Raw genomic sequence first — 17,793 nt, forward strand, 5'->3', positions numbered from 1 at the left:
TTTTTACAGCTGACATGTGCCCACAATATGCCTCACATGACATTTAAAACCACATGGTGTTATTGTTGTCCTCAAGGGCAGGAACGCAGCAGAACAGTCCACCACTCTTACAACTTCATGATCATGTGACCATGATGTCACCAAAGGTCCTTTTACTGCAGGACTCTAGAGGAAATAAGCTGGAATGTACTGTATGTGCTTTGTGTGCATATTTACTGTACATGTGTATGTGCAGTATGTGTGTGTGTTTACATGTGTATGTGCAGTGTGTGTGTATATACATGTGTGTGTGCAGTTTGTATGTGTGTTTACATGTGTATGTGCAGTGTGTGTGTGTATACATATGTATGTGCAGTGTGTGTGATGACATGATTATATTTGAATAAACGTTGGTTTTTTTGGGGGGGTAAATAATAAATGTGGATTGTTGTTCATGGAAAAAAAAAGACATCTTCTGAAAATGAGCCCTTATGCACCTTTTGAAGCAATAAAAAAAAGGAACAAGACCTTGCTTTATTTTTGGAGAAACATTGTATGTTCACCCTGTTCGAATTTCTGATGTGAAACTACATAGTCACTTTGTCTCAATGCTTTCATTTTTGTTCTGCAATGGATTCATAGCTCCAAAATTGTTTATGAACAAGGTCTACGTCTACTCTAACATTCTTCCCTACTGTTCTTGGATAATTGGATTGCAATGTAGCTGTAATTTATCAAACCTCAAGGTAACTAAATCATTTTGCCAAATATACAGTATAGTAATACAAAGTTGACTTTTGGCTGATGTATTCATAAATTTATCGTAACAATTTGATAACTTGATCTGCTGGTCTGGTAGCCCACTGATTTACACTAGAAAAACTAAATTTAAAAGGAAACAATAAATGTGGAATCAAAATAGCAATATCTTAATCTAAATATAAACATCATACAGTGCCTTGCGAAAGTATTCGCCCCACTGGAACTTTTCAACATTTTCCCACATATCATGCTTCAAACAAAAAGATACCAAATGTAAATTTTTGGTGAAGAATCAACAAGTCGAACACAATTGTGAAGTTGAACGAAATTTATGGGTTATGGAAATTCAAAAACTGAAAAGTGGGGAGTGCAATATTATTCGGCCCCTTTAAGTGAATACTTTGTTGCGCCACATTTTGCTGCGATTACAGCTGCAAGTCGCATGGGGTATGTCTCTATCAGTTTTGTATATCGAGAGACTGAAATTCTTGCCCATTCTTCCTTGGCAAACAGCTCGAGCTCAGTGAGGTTTGATGGAGATCGTTTGTGAACAGCAGTTTTCACCTCTTTCCACAGATTCTCGATTGGATTGAGGTCTGGACTTTGACTTGGCAATTCTAACACCTGGATACGTTTATTTGTGAACCATTCCATTGTAGATTTTGCTTTGTGTTTGGGATCATTGTCTTGTTGGAAGACAAATCTCCATCCCAGTCTCTTGTCTTTTACAGACTCCAGCAGGTTTTCTTTAAGAATGGTCCTGTATTTGGCTCCATCCATCTTCCTATCAATTTTAACCATCTTCCCTGTCCCTGCTGAAGAAAAGCAGGCCCAAACCATGATGCTGCCACCACCATGTTTGACAGTGGGAATGGTGTGTTCAGGGTGATGAGCTGTGTAGCCTTTATGCCAAACATATCATTTGGCATTGCTGCCAAAAAGTTTGATTTTGGTTTCATCTGACCAGAGCACCTTCTTCCACATGTTTGGTGTCTCTCCCAGGTGGCTTGTTGCAAACTTTAAACAACACTTTTTAAGGATATCTTTGAGAAATGGCTTTCTTCTTGCCACTCTTCCATAAAGGCCAGATTTGTGCAGTGTACGACTGATTGTTGTCCTATGGACAGACTGTCCCACCTCAGCTGTAGATCTCTGCAGTTCTTCCAGAGTGATCATGGGCCTCTTGGCTGCATCTCTGATCAGTCTTCTCCTTGTTTGAGATGAAAGTTTAGAGAGACGGCCGGGTCTTGGTAGATTTACAGTCTTATGATACGCCTTCAATTTCAATATGATCGCTTGCACAGTGCTCCTTGGGATGTTTGAAGTTTTGGAAATCATTTTTTATCCAAATCCGGCTTTAAACTTCTCCACAACAGTATCACGGACCAGCCTGTTGTGTTCCTTGGTCTTCATGATGCTCTCTGTGCTTCAAACAGAACCCTGAGACTATCACAGAGCAGGTGCATTTATACGGAGACTTGATTACACACAGGTGGATTATATTTATCATCATTAGGCATTTAGGACAACATTGGATCATTCAGAGATCCACAATGAACTTCTGGAGTGAGTTTGCTGCACTGAAAGTAAAGGGGACGAATAATATTGCACGCCCCACTTTTCAGTTTTTGAATTTCCACAAAAAATTAAAATAACCAATAAATTTGGTTCAACTTCACAATTGTGTTCCATTTGTTGTTGATTCTTCATCAAAAGTTTACATTTGGTATCTTTATGTTTGAAGCATGATATGTGGGAAAAGGTTGAAAAGTTCCAGAGGGCCGAATACTTTCGCAAGGCACTGTAGATAGGCAGACATCATGCACATTGTCCTCTAGAAACATTGCTTATAGTCAGGCATGCTTTTCTTTCTCACATATTTTGTATACTTCTGTATGATACTGTATATCATGTATCTGTACGGGAGTAATTAGATTTGAGCAAAAAAAATTGAGGACCCAAGTTCAGCAGCCAAATTGCTAATATATGGTGCAGGATCCTACTACGTGCCGGCATCACCAATGCCTCTTCTGAATAGTAGGCTTGGTGCAACCTCAATGTTAATATACTCATATAATGCACATGTGACAAGAGCAACGGGCCTACAAATCGTAAGAGGCGTAGTGGTTACCAGTAGGTAGAAGGAAGATTGCAGGCTGGGGGGTAATTATAATAGCTGCTGTGGTTACAATCGCATTTGGGTCTTGGAGCCTAAGGGGCCCAAATAGTCCCTTTGGGCATTATTAGAAGACCAATATTACTAAAGACTTAAGATAGATAGGGGCCCTCTTGGAGATTTGCCACGAGTTTCAAGTTACGCCATTGATTGCAGCTTTAGCGTCCAGTGGCTGGTGACGATCAATGTGGCCAACAGATCAGGTTCCTGCAAATCTTTTTGCTTGACCCTTGTAGCTGACTATTTTGTAATAAAATGAGATACATCTGAAGAACTGTATTTTACATTAGCTATCTCCCACTTATAAGTTTATCTCTATTTTTTCTAAGGCAGGTTTTACATATTTATGAATGCTTCAGTTCTTTTATATCAACTACGTTTATTTTTATTTATAATAGAGGAACCACTATTTTTGAATAATTTTCTGGTGATACAATATTCATTATTTCTCAAAGTCTTTCCATCAAATTATTTTTTTATTCCTCGCCAGTCTCAGTTTTACATAGCTCGTCACACATATACAATCACTAGCAAGCATTCTTTTGTACTGTTTATTCGCTTTATTTTCATTTGGACATTTGTGCTGGGATTATTTGCATCACTTTTTCATTAAGTCACACTGTAGCTGCTGGTGTCATCCTGCCTGCGATAAGCATCTAAATTTATTTTACCTGTGTGCACTGCCGTAAAGACATAAAAGACTTTGCAGCCTCCTTAGTACTTCTTCACACAGACTAGGAACACCATGTATGCTACTGCATAAGTAAGTAGAGCAGATCATAAAATTAGGGCCTCTGTCGCTATTTATTTCTTTTGTATAGCAAGCTACGAAATGAGTTTGTTACTAAAAATATGCATAATGGCATTGAAATAACCCTTCTCTTTTAAAATCAGCCATCAAGTGCAAGGAAAGATGCTGGCTCAGTGTGTAAGCCTGCATCAAAGGAAATGTTCCACATTGCCAATGACATAAAAAAAAGTTATAGGCGTGAAGAGGTTAACGCATAATAGCATTTGCCTTTACCTCACTCCATGAAAGGAGAATTTGCGAATAATCTGTGCTGCTGACATCACATCTGATAGATCCAGGTTAAGACAGAAAGCATTGGTTTTCTTGATCTGATGAAGACGTCTGCAAAAAACTTTGAAATGCATCAACTGAATACTTTCTGTTTGGACTTGGATCTATCAAATGTGATACCAGCGCAGATTATCCGCAAATTCTCCTGATCTGTGATTTCCCAGTCTGATGACTCGTTGGACCTACAGCAGCTGGATTAATCAGTCATGGAAATGTTGTGTATATGGAGCGCCCCCAGACGCAGGGCCGAGGGGTACCCGGTACCGGGCCTCTCTGTCTCAGTCTTGGGGTTGTCACGGTGGCCTGACCCGGTCCGTGACCCTGCTAAGGGGAATCCAATTAAAGGTGGTGGTGCCTGGTGCGATGAAATAACGAGGACACAGGGTTGCAGTCTCTTTACCTCTTTACTGAAGGCTTCGGGATCCGCAATCCAGAGCACTGCTAACAGGGCTGTCCGAGACCGGCCGGTCCGAAGGCACATCCAGAGTTCCCTTTGCAGGTGGAAATCAGTGCCTACCTACTAGCGCCTGGGTATGGTAGTACTTCCCTGCTGAGCACCACGGGATAGTCCTCACAACTGTCGTGTATGTTTCTGTTCTTTCCCTCCGTCCCCCAGATGATATGGATAGGACGCACCCGTATGACGGGGTAGGCCTGGAGCTATTTTATAGGGACCCTAGAGACGCCCCTCTCCCACAATTTGCCTCCGTTGTCTTCATTAGTTGAATTAGGTGAGACAGCCAACCTATAATTAACTGTCCTGCCGTTGGTTTGAAGTAATGCTTAGAGCCCAATACTTCCTCGGCGTTCCGGCCACCGGCTACGCGCCTCAGTAGGATGTTGCCGATCTCGGGGCACGACTCCTACTGGTTCTCTCGCCTTTGTGCTGTGATCTCGTTTCTCACTTCTCCACAATATACCTCGCTTCTTGTCCTTTCTTAAGATACCGCCGCAATGTAGTGCAGGTGCGGCACCGTAACGATCTGTCCTGTTCACTAGGCCACTGTCAGGATCCCACCCCTGACAGGGACCCCCCTGAATCTTCCCAAGCAACCTCTTCTCTCACTAGATGTTGCCCGGGCAAAACCCAGTCAGCTTCTCTCTAACTTCCTATCCAGCCCCCAGTTTTACCCAAGTGTGAGGAGTGGCCTAATACATAGGACCCTTTGCTCCCCCTGGTGGCCAGAGTGTGAAGTGTAATGTGTGACTGTGATACCTGGTCAGGTGAAATCCTTTAGTGCAATCAGACGTACCATCACTCCCCTTAGTGGCAGAGCGACGTTACTGCAACAACCAGGTCTCTGGGGCGCTGCATATATACAATTAAACCAGGTTAGCAAAACCTTATTCATCATCTTTATCTCCCTCGGATAAAAGCCCTATTGCTCTGTTTTTCTGCTCCTAGGTTTTTCTATTATCTCACCCCAACCTGCTATGATAGTGTGATTGCAATGCATAATCAAGTCATGAAGCAAAGGAAAGCCAACCGTCCCTTTCTGCTAGTGGGTTAATAACAAACTAGTGATAAAAATAAATATGTCACATTTTTAGGGTAAAAATGTGAAGAACGCGCAACTAAGCCCCTGTAATTTGATGTTATTGGAAACAGAAAAGATAGGTAAAAAGGTAAAAAAAGAACTATTAAATCTATAGAAAAAGGTAAGAGTAATGTAAGTACTACTATTCTTGATCCGGCAGTCTAAAATGGCTAACACTATGACACTGTATGTGTAGTGTGGGAAAATAAACATGGCAGAAACTTCCTTGAAAAAAATCTTGTAAGGCTATATGCACACGTTCAGGTTTTTTCAAATTTTTTTTTCAGTTTTTTCGCCATAAAACGCTATAAAAACTAATTAAAAACACATATATTATGCATCCTATCATTTAGAATGCATTCTGCATGTTTTGTGCACATGGTGCGTTTTTTTTCAGCGAAAAAAACGAATCGCGGTAAAAAAAGCAGCATGTTCATTAATTTTGCGGATTTTCTGCATTTTTCCCGCAATTCTCTGCATTTGAAAATAAACGCACAAAAAACGCACAAAAACGCGTCAAAAACGCATGAAAACCGCGAAAAAAACGCATGCGGATTTCTGGCAGAAATGTCCAGTTTTTGTCTGGAAAATTTCTGATAGAAATCCTGACGTGTGCACATACCCTAAATCCCATTCTAATAATCAGCACTTGAAGTTTTATCTGATAAAGAAATAGAATCGCTTACTTCTGAGACATTGTTGTTATCAATTGGCCCATTAAGATCTGAGCGTTGCTGTTTCCTGGGTTGCTCCCCACTGTTACACACCTAGAAAAAACACATACGGAAATTAATTATTAGAGACATAGCAACTCATATGATTATATAACACCAGGAAGAAGCCCCATTAGTAGCCATATATAAAGAAGATTGTTATATCTTATGCAGTGTATGTATATATAATACATATATATATATATATATATATATATATATATATATATATATATATATATATATATACACTGTGATAGAGTCACTGGCAAAGTTCTGGAGGGAAGATATGTTTCACTGAGGCTTTTAGTGATTTGAAACCTAGAAGTTTGCTCCAGCACACTTTGTGTTGAGAGGGGTTAAGTGTTTGGGTGAAGCCGTTTATTGTCAAACTACTGTGTTTTCTCTTTTTATATCATAATGACAACCAAAAACATCCAATGACCCTGATCAAAAGTTGACATACCCCATTTCTTAATACAGTGTATTGCCCCTTCTAACATCAATGACAGCTTGAAGTCTTTTGTGGTAGTTGTGGATGAGGTTCTTTATTTTCTCAGATGGTAAAGCTGCCAACTCTTCTTACGTTTAAGTACATCCCATGTGCAGCTTCCGGGCTGAAGAGTGCAAATTTGCCTCCAGTATTTGCTGATACTGTGCTGCATTCATCTTTCCTTCAACTTTGACTAAGTTTCCTGTGTCTTTGTAGCTCACACTTCCCCAAAACATCAGCGATCCACCTCCGGGCTTTACGGTAGGAATGGTGTTCCTTTCATCATAGACCTTGTTGACCTCTCTCCAAATGTAACATTTATGGTTGTGGCCAAAAAGTTAAGTTTTGGTCTCATCACTCCAAATTACCTTCCTGAAATTTTGAGGCTTGTCTCTGTGCTGTTTTGCGTATTGTAGGCAAGATACTTTGTGGCATTTGCGCAGTAATGGCTTTCTTTTGGCAACTCGACCATGAAGCCCATTTTTCTTCAAGTGCCTCCTTATTGTACTTTTTGAAACAGCCACACTGCTAGTTTGAGTCTTGTATTTCAGCAGATGTTATTTGTGGGTTTTCCTTTGCATCCCAAACAATTTTCCTGGCAGTTGTGGATGACATTTTTGTTGGTCTACCTGACCGTGGTTTTGTTTTTACAGAGACCCTGATTTTCCATTTGTTAATCACAGTTTAAATACTGCTGACTGGCATTATCTATTCCTCGGATATCTTTTTGTATCCCTTTCCTGATTTATGCAGTTCAACAACCTTTTCCTGTAGATCCTTTGACACTGCTTTTGCTTTCCCCATTAATCACAATCCAGAAACGTCAGTAGCTGCCTGAAAGATGCAAGAGTCAGTCTGGATCCCAGAAACTCGCTCAGCTTTTATGCACACACACTGATTACAAACAAACAGGTGACAGGTGAGGATGTTACCTTAAGTAGCCATTGAAACCCATTTGTGTCAACTTCTGTGCATGTTATCAGGCCAAAATCAACAGGGTATGTGAACTTTTGATCAGGGTCATTTGGATATTTTGGGTTGTCATTATGATTGAAAAAGAAAAAACACAGTAGTTTGACAATATATGGCTCCACCCAACCACTAGTCATGAGTGGAGAAAAAGGTTTGGTGTTATCATTCATATTCTCTGAAAAAAGGCCAAGAAAGCAAAAATTCTGCCAGGGTATGTAAACTTTTGAGCACAACTGTATAGATAAAATAAATATATATGATATATTACTGTCACAATTAGCCTTGAATACATGAAGTTACTTCATTCAGAATATTATTATACTGTGGTAGGGGAATAAGGCATTTTATATTAAGGTAACTTGTGTAACTCCCTTCATGGCTCATTCTGAGCAGCATCTTAGACTTGTTCTTAACAAAATGAGTAACTCACAGTAATCTAGAAGTGCTGAACTCTCCATCTTGATGGAAGTCACTGTACTAGAATTACTTTGAATTGTCAGTGGTGTGAAAGAGAGAAAAGCTATGAAGAATCCTGAAATTTCAATTTGCCATTGGGCTATCACTGTTCATCACAGGGTGAGGAGCCGACTCGTAATTGTTAACTGAAACATGATTAAAATGATAATTGTGTTTAATTATTACCCCTGAATATGTATTGCAGGTAATGCACATATCTCATGTAAACATTTGCACATTTTCATCAATACAAATATAGAGTGATTGCTCATTTTAGGAATTTTTGTTAGATTAATATGAGCTGCACTTTAGCTATACAGATGCAGCATCTCTTAACTTGAAACACATCCCAATAACTATTTTTTATGCAAAAAAATAACCTGCTGCTAAAAACTGGAGCTGAAACCAAACATGGTACAAGACAATGATCATGTCAAGTAAGGTGAGTTTTTGATTTCTGCATCAGGACATCGTTTAAAGGAGATGTTGATAACTTTTATCTGAAAAATGCTGTAGCTTATTAATTGTACTGCTAAAACTTGCCTGCTTACGTTAGATCTAAGGGCTTCAGGTGAAGACCCCACCCAATTCTGCACTGTTAATGGTGTATTACTAAGCTTACAATGTAACTGTAAGTCCAAGTAACTTTTCAGAATTGACTCTCAGGACCAGTGCTGCTGAGAACAATGGCAGCCTATGCATACAGAATGATCTATTACAGATCGATCTGTCTACATCTTGGCACATCTAGCCATGTAGACAGGCTACTAAATGTATGCCAACCAGCAAGCATATTGCAGGCTGGCGATTGTTTAAAAATGCAGATATCTGGGCACTATATGACTTGTATCCTGCATTTTTAGTAGTTTTCGTGAGCTCTGACTTATCTCCTTCCAGTTTCTCCACCTCTCCTTTATACAGTATATATTATAGATACTGAATGACTGATATACAGGTGCTTCTCACAAAATTAGAATATAATCAAAAAGTTAATGTATTTCAGCTCTTCAATACAAAAAGTGAACTCATATATTATATAGAGTCATTACAAATAGAGTGATCTATTTCAAGTGTTTATTTCTGTTAATGTTGATGATTATGACTCACAGCCAATGAAAACTGCCAATGCTTACAGCCAATGACTAATTTATAACACCAGCTTGAAAAATGATTTTAAAATCCAAAATGTTGGCCTACTGAAATGTATGTTCAGTCAATACTCAATATTTGGTCGGTGCTCCTTTTGCATCAATTACTGCATTAATGTGGCGCGGCATGGAGGCAATCATCCTGTGGCACTTGAAGCCCAGGTTTCTTTGTCAGCAACCTTCAGCTCGTCTACACTGTTGGGTCTGGTGTCTCTAATCTTCCTCTTGACAATACCCAATACACTGTGTGCAGAATAATTAGGCAAGTTGTATTTTGATCACATGATACTTTTTATACATGTTGCCCTACTCTAAGCTGTTCAGGCTTGAGAGCCAACTACCAGTTAAGTAAATCAGGTGATGTGCATCTCTGTAATGAGGAGGGGTGTTGTCTAATGACATCAAAACCCTATATAAGGTGTGCTTAATTATTAGGCAACTTCCTTTCCTTTGGCAAAATGGGTCAGAAGAGAGATTTGACGGCTCTGAAAAGTCCAAAATTGTGAGATGTCTTGAAGAGGGATGCAGCAGTCTTGAAATTGCCAAACTTTTGAAGCGTGATCACCGAACAATCAAGCGTCTCATGGCAAATAACCAACAGGGTCGCAAGAAGCGTGTTGGGCAAAAAAGGTGCAAAATAACTGCACATGAATTGAGGAAAATCAAGCGTGAAGCTGCCAAGATGCCATTTGCCACCAGTTTTGCCATATTTCAGAGCTGTAAAGTTACAGGAGTAACAAAAAGCACAAGGTGTGCGATACTCAGGGACATGCCCAAGGTAAGGAAGGCTGAAAAGCGACCACCTTTAAACAAGAAACATAAGATAAAATTCAAGACTGGGCCAATAAATATCTTAAGACTGACTTTTCAAAGGTTTTATGGACTGATGAAATGAGACTGACTCTTGATGGGCCAGATGGATGGGCCAGAGGCTGGATCAGTAAAGGGCAGAGAGCTCCACTCCGACTCAGACGCCAGCAAGGTGGAGGTGGGGTACTGGTTTGGGCTTGTATCATCAAAGATGAACTTGTAGGACCTTTTCGGGTTGAGGATAGAGTGAAGCTCAACTCCCAGACCTACTGCCAGTTTCTGGAAGACAACTTCTTCAAGCAGTGGTGCAGGAAGAAGTCGGTGTCGTTCAAGTAAAACATGATTTTCATGCAGTATAATGCTCCATCACATGCCTCCAACTACTCCACAGCGTGGCTGGCCAGTAAAGGTCTCAAAGAAGAAAAAATAATGACATGGCCCCCTTGTTCACCTGATCTGAACCCAATAGAGAACCTGTGGTCCCTCATAAAATGTGAGATCCACAGGGAGAGAAAACAGTACACCTCTCGGAACAGTGTCTGGGAGGCTGTGGTGGCTGCTGCTCGCAATGTTGATCGTAAACAAATCAAGCAACTGACAGAATCTATGGATGGAAGGCTGCTGAGTGTCATCATAAAGAAAGGTGGCTATATTGGTCACTAATTTTTTGGGGGTTTGTTTTTGCATGTCAGAAATGTTTATTTTTAAATTTTGTGCGGTTATATTGGTTTACCTGGTGAAAATAAACAAGTGAGATGGGAATATATTTGTTTTTTATTAAGTTGCCTAATAATTCTGCACAGTAATAGTTACCTGCACAAACAGATATCCTCCTAAGATAGCCAAATCTAAAAAAAAAACCACTCCAACTTCCAAAAATATTAAGCTTTGATATTTATGAGTCTTTTGGGTTGATTGAGAACATAGTTGTTGATCAATAATAAAAATAATCCTCTAAAATACAACTTGCCTAATAATTCTGCACACAGTGCACATTCTCTATGGAGTTAAGGTCAGGCGAGTTTGCTGGCTAATCAAGCACAGTGATTCTTTTGTTTTTACAGTAAACCAGGTATTGGAACTTTTGGCAGAGTGGACAGGTGTCAAGTCCTACTGGAGAATGAAATTTCCATCTTCAAAAAGTTTGTCTGCAGAGGGAAGAATGAAGTGCTCCATAATTTCCTGGTAGAATGAAGCGCTGACTTTGGTCTTGATAAAACACAGTGGACCTACACCAGCAGATGACATAGTTCCCCAAACTATCACTGATTGTGGAAACTTCACACTAGACCTCAAGCAGCTTGGACTGTGTGCTTCTCCACTCTTCCTCCAGACTCTGGGACCTTGATTTCCAAATGAAATGCAAAATTTGCTTTCATGTGAAAACAACACCTAGGACCACTGAGCAACAGTCCAGTTCTTTTTCTCCTTGGCCCAGGTAAGACGCTTCTGGCATTGTCTATTGGTCATAAGTGGCTTGACACAAGGAATGTGACATTTGTAGCCCATGTCCTGGATACGCCTCTGTGTGGTGACTCTTGAAACAATGACTCCAGCAGCAGTCCACTACTTGTGAATCTCCACCAAATTTTTGAATGGCCTTTTCTTAAAGGGAACCTGTCACCCCCCCAATCTTCCTTTGACGCTGCACAGTAGGAAAGAGGCAGAGGGAGATGAGGGAGAGCTGCAGAGAACTACTGCGCATGCCCAAGATTCCCAGCCCCGCAGTGTGAATAGACTGCAAGGTGGGATCGCGGGTCGCGTGTACACGCAGGCGCGAGAATGAAGACATCATGCAATGTCAGTGGAAGGACAGCGCTAACTGCGCATGCCCGAGAAAACAAACTACAGCACAGGCGCCGGGGACATAATGGAACGCTGAGGAGGTGGCACCCAGGGGAAAGGAGGAAATGACTGATGGCTGTGAGGCGTTTATGTCCTGGGAGGAGAGACATGCCCCCCTGACAAACTACAGGTATGGAAGGCAAATTATAAAAACGATTCTTTCAGCGGTGGAAGGGACCCCAAATAAAAGAGCCACCTTGACAGAATGCAGCATTAGTGCTGCACAAGGTGGCTTTTTTAGTTACAAACGCCTGGGGGGGTGACAGGTTCTTTTTCACAACCCTTTCAAGGCTGCGGATATCCCAATTGCTTGTGCCCTGTTTTCTACCAGAGTTTTTCCTTACCCTAAACTTTCCATTAATATGCTTGGATACAGCACTCTGTAAACAGCCAGCTTCTTTAGCAATGACCTTTTGTGGCTTACCCTCCTTGTGGAGTGTCAATGACTGCCTTCTAGACATCTGTCAAGTCAGCAGTCTTCCCCATGATTGTGGAGCCTACTGAAACAGACTCAGGGACATTTTAAACACTTAGGAAGCCTTTGCAGGTGTTTTTTGAAATTTATTCTAATTTACTGAGATAAATTTGGTTTTCATTGGCTGTAAGCCATAATCATCAACATTAACAGAAATAAACACTTAATATAGATCACTCTGTTTTTAATGACTCTATATAATGAGTTTCATTTTTTGCAATGAAATAAATTAACTTTTTGATGATATTCTAATTTGTGAGAAGCACCTGTATAATAAGTGCAGAAAAAAATTATATTTTTTCTGAAATATTTTATAAAGTTTCTTATCTTGAGTTGTACTATTGATTTATGAAAAGCTGTAGTTACTAGTTAAATCATTATTATTTTTTTTTTTTTTAAAAAAGGGAAATTATTTGTATCTATTACTTGCATGGAAAATTTCTGGAAAATTTCTGACCAAGATTCTTCTTACCACCATAGCATGATGAAACCCCAGGCATCTTGGTATTAGACTGTGACTGTTCCTGCGCATGAGCAGAAATGTTCTAGGGCTAGTCACGGATGAAGTTCTGGCCTGGTGTGAAGATACCAAAGGTTTCTGTGATCGGTAGTGGTAAAAAGAGTCATTGAGGATCGCAAGAGAGCAAGCAACGGAGGTGGCTGGGGAAGTGAGTGGTGAGGAATTAGCTGTATTTTGGGGTGTTTACCCTTTAGCCAAACTTCTACGATATATGCTAAGCAAATCACACAGGAAACACATTCTGGAGCATATCAATTTTTGTCAAATTTTAGTAGAATCCAATTCTAATTGTATATGTTCACCCAACCCTAGTAACTGCCTGTACCATTCCAAAAAAATACTGTGCAAAGGGAAAACACTCGCGATAATCAAACGTGCTTGGTGATACTAGGTTATCACTCAAGTACCACGGTGCTCGGATGTACACGTTACTCGGCAAGTAATGGGGGGTGCTCTATGTAAAGCTCAAATCCTCGCCCTGCATTTTGGGCACCTGTTACACAGCCAATAAGCATGTGGGGATTGCCTGTGCTTTACTTCAATGCTATAGCCATCTTGGTTATGGCATTACTGTGTTTGACTGGCCGTGTTACATTATTAGGGGTTATAAAAGAACAGTCGCTGCCCAGCTCAGCACACTGACCCCAATGCACAACTCTGTGACACTTCTTATTAGAGAAAGAGGGTGCTTGTCTAGGCCTGTGTGCACAGTATAACGAATTAGAGGCCTGTTGTGTTGATACTGTTGCTGAAGATGAGCCATCATACTAACAGCCATTCTAATGGCTAATCGTTTGCTTTGCTGTTTGTATCACATACAATCTGTATTTAGCATAGGGAGAGAGAGAGTCACAGGAGCAGGGATACTGACAGAATCCAGTATAATTTGAACTATCGATTATTACGTGATTTGTGTTACTTTTTGGGTTATATAACACTCAAAAATCCTAAAAAAAAATTCCTGGGTCAAATTTTTACCCATACACTATTCTGTCTTCTGGATTATTTTTATGTATACATATATATATATATATATATATATATATATATATATATATATATATAAAACACTATAAAAAGTGCTTAAAAATGTTAAATTTGCCACTCATACAGTATTACGTGGTCTGGGGTACATTTCTTGTGATCTATAAAACTCTGAAGAAAAGCATTCAAAAGGTTTGGCTTAAATTTCTCAGCTCACAGTTTCACGTGTTCTGTGGTACATTTCTGTGATATCTAACACTCCAAAAATGCGTTAAAAAAGTAGCTAGATTAAATGTCTCACCCACACACTATTCCGTGGTCTAGGGTAAATTTCTGTGATATTATCTAACACTACAAAAACGTAGGGTTACATTTCTCAGCCATACTGTATTCGGTGGTCTGGGGTAAATTTTTGTGATTTATAACACTCCAAAAAACTGTTAAATTTTTTTACTGTATTCAAGTAATCATCCATACAGTGTAACATGCTTAGTGGGCGACAAAGATGGCAGAAGCACGCGAGACTCCCGAGGGAGAGATCGGAGGAATATCGGAGCCAGTGGAAGCTGATACAACAGATGTAGCAGGAGCCTGTGTTCCTGATCAGGCCAATATCCTGGCCCCACCAAAGCCCAAAGCCAAGCCGAATAATTACCACTGGGGTTCTTGTGGATAACAGATGGAAAAGCCAAGATTCAGGAACTAGTGAGCGGACTGTGAGGCCTAGGGTGCGCCAGAACCAGGTCTGGACAAATGTTATTGGGCCTGCTAGACGTAATGTACCAAGAGTTGGCATCTCGGGGCATGGTAGATACTTGCGACCATCAGTGGAGAAAGGGGTTTGTGACCCCCCTTCACATCTCGTTCAACCATTGGGCAGTAGAGATGGAACACTTGCATCAAAGGCTGCAATAGCTGACCGCTGGAACTACGGTCACGTTCCTCAAAGTTGAAGGGAAACATTGTTGGTATGCAGTTTGTGTGATACTAAAAGGAAGGGAGCATGATGAACCCTTCTTGAGGAATGAAAGGGCCTGGAAGAGGTTCCTTTAGGTGGCAGGGCTACTACCACCTCCTACAGATCGTACTGTCCTTGGGGTTCAACACCTCCTATGCATGAGCAGCTGATGGTACAAGTGACACAGTGGGCTGTTGCATATTTCTGTATGACGGGGGCTATGGAACTGCCTGAAGCCGGGTCACTTATAGCCCACACACCTGGGAATTGGCTCCATGAAGCAGGTGGAGGAAGTCCTCACAGCGTCAAGAGGAAGGAAAAGAAGTGAACACCTGAAATAGATTACTATATTACCCTAATTATAATTTTCTCTCAGGGGACTACATTACATTCTGTGGTGGGCTGCATTATACTATATGAGGGGGGCTGCATTATACCCTATGAGGATGATACAATATATTCTATGGTGGGGACTGCGTTATACCTGAGGGGGTTACATTATATTTTGTTGGGTGCTGCTTTTTACCGCACAATTGGTGGTCTTGTATCTATTTCTATGTAGCTACATAGTGGGCCCCAAGAATGATTTTCTCTGGTGGGCCCAAGGTGCTCCAGTCCGACGCTGTATATAACCCTCAAAACACTTAAAAAATGTATCAGTATTATATTGTTCATCCACAGAGTATTACATATTCTTGGGTACATTTTGTTGCTCTATAAGCCTTAAAAAAGTTGTTCCAAAATGTATCTGTATTATTTTGCTCACCCATAGATTATTCCTTGGCCTGCAGTACATTTCGTTGGTATATAACTCTCAAAAAAATTGTTCAAAGTTCATCAGCATTATATTGCTCATCCATAGGGTATTACATCTTCTTGGGTACAGTTCGTTGCGATATAAGCCTCAAAAAACTTGTTCAAAATTTTAGGCTGTGTGCACACTTTGCAGATATGAACCAAAAAGAGAAAAGATCATGCCCACAAAAATAGGAACACCTCTATACATTGCATAATATAGAATAATTTTTATTAAATCGGCAAAGAACCTCAAAGTTTGCACACGTGCACACAAAAACAGCAACACAGAACAATTAAAAACACTTAAAAATGCAATTGTGCAAACAACATGCCCATGTATGTATATAAGTCATATCCCAGGATAGGGAAAATGACAACCCACAACATACGTGCTTCCCACACTGAATTGTCTACAATAGCCTAAATACACAGATAGAGCACAAAAAATAATAATAAATGACTACTCCATGCACCAGATGTAGTAGTATCAAATATTGCAATACCACATATCCTCCTAATAATAATAAGGTGCATAATTACTGTGCAAAGTAGTGGCGTCAAGACTCAGATCACATGGTAAACAATGGATTGTGTCCAATGGAAAAGGCATACCAATAAAAATGAAACCATATCAAGGTTTGGAAAAATAAACAACCAAATATGTATATAGGCTATCCCACACTCTGCTTCCCCACTTTATCATAGGTTTCTCTCCCATGGCTTTGGACTGTGGGTATGTTTGATGGGGGATTTGTTTGTTATGGGATTGAGGTTGTGGGACTTTACTTTGTTTAAATCCCCCTCTCCCTCCCCCCTCCACAGGTCCTGTGCGTACCATTATTAAGGCATTTATATACATATTTGGTTGTTTATTTTTCCAAACCTTGATATGGTTTCATTTTTATTGGTATGCCTTTTCCATTGGACACAATCCATTGTTTACCATGTGATCTGAGTCTTGACGCCACTACTTTGCACAGTAATTATGCACCTTATTATTATTAGGAGGATATGTGGTATTGCAATATTTGATACTACTACATCTGGTGCATGGAGTAGTCATTTATTATTATTTTTTGTGCTCTATCTGTGTATTTAGGCTATTGTAGACAATTCAGTGTGGGAAGCACGTATGTTGTGGGTTGTCATTTTCCCTATCGTGGGATATGACTTATATACATACATGGGCATGTTGTTTGCACAATTGCATTTTTAAGTGTTTTTAATTGTTCTGTGTTGCTGTTTTTGTGTGCACGTGTGCAAACTTTGAGGTTCTTTGCCGATTTAATAAAAATTATTCTATATTATGCAATGTATAGAGGTGTTCCTATTTTTGTGGGCATGATCTTTTCTCTTTTTGGTTCATGTTTCATTACAAGCCCTCAGTGAACCCTCTGCCTTTTGTGGTGCCCTCCACTTATCCATCCACACTTTGCAGATATGGCGCGTTTTTATGGGATTATTTTCTGTGTGGATTTGTGAAACCTGAAGCAAAACCTGATGCCTGCAAAATGAATGAGAAACCTGAAATGTCATGCATATGCTGTGTATTTTTGGATGTGCATATTTTGTGCAGAAAATAACCTGCTGTATGTTTCTGTGCGTTTTTGCCCTGCACTTTTCACCATTGACTTCACTCAAATCAATCAAAAACGCAGGCAAAAACGCACCAAAAATGCACGTTTTTGCATCTTCATTTTTAAGGGCCAACAGATGCAGAAATGGTGCAGACATTTTACTCAACAAGTGCACATACCCTTCTTGGTATTATTTTGCTCACCCATAGACTATTCTATCGTCTGGAGTACATTTTCTTGGTAGATAACCCTCAAAAGTGCCTAGGCTTTTTGAGTCTAGGAGTCCCAATACATGACAATTTGAACAGAATGTGTATGAGGCTCTCCTTTATGTCTAACATAGGGAGTATGGGAGTTGCTAATTTTTGGCAGTTCTTGCTTCCATCATAAATTAACCCCTTCATGACCGGAGGTATTTTTGGATTTGAGTTTTCATTTTTTGCTCTCCTTCTTCCAAGAGAGATAACCTTTTTATTTTTCCGTCAACATGGCCATGTGAGGGCTTGTT

The 17,793-nt window shown here is 40.1% G+C and overlaps 1 protein-coding gene across 5 annotated transcripts in view; it reads right to left on the reverse strand.

The window, feature by feature from the left end:
* APBA2 (amyloid beta precursor protein binding family A member 2) overlaps window positions 1-17,793 on the reverse strand; it is a 706,148-nt gene that overhangs the window by 284,541 nt on the left and 403,814 nt on the right. For all 5 annotated transcript variants that reach the window (XM_077263902.1, XM_077263901.1, XM_077263904.1 and 2 more), the window contains one exon: window positions 6,223-6,303. In XM_077263902.1, coding sequence (XP_077120017.1) covers window positions 6,223-6,303 — 81 coding nt within the window. The remainder of the gene's footprint in view (window positions 1-6,222; window positions 6,304-17,793) is intronic.

Source organism: Ranitomeya variabilis, chromosome 5 (assembly GCF_051348905.1).
Source record: "Ranitomeya variabilis isolate aRanVar5 chromosome 5, aRanVar5.hap1, whole genome shotgun sequence".
Taxonomy (NCBI): Eukaryota; Metazoa; Chordata; class Amphibia; order Anura; family Dendrobatidae; genus Ranitomeya; species Ranitomeya variabilis.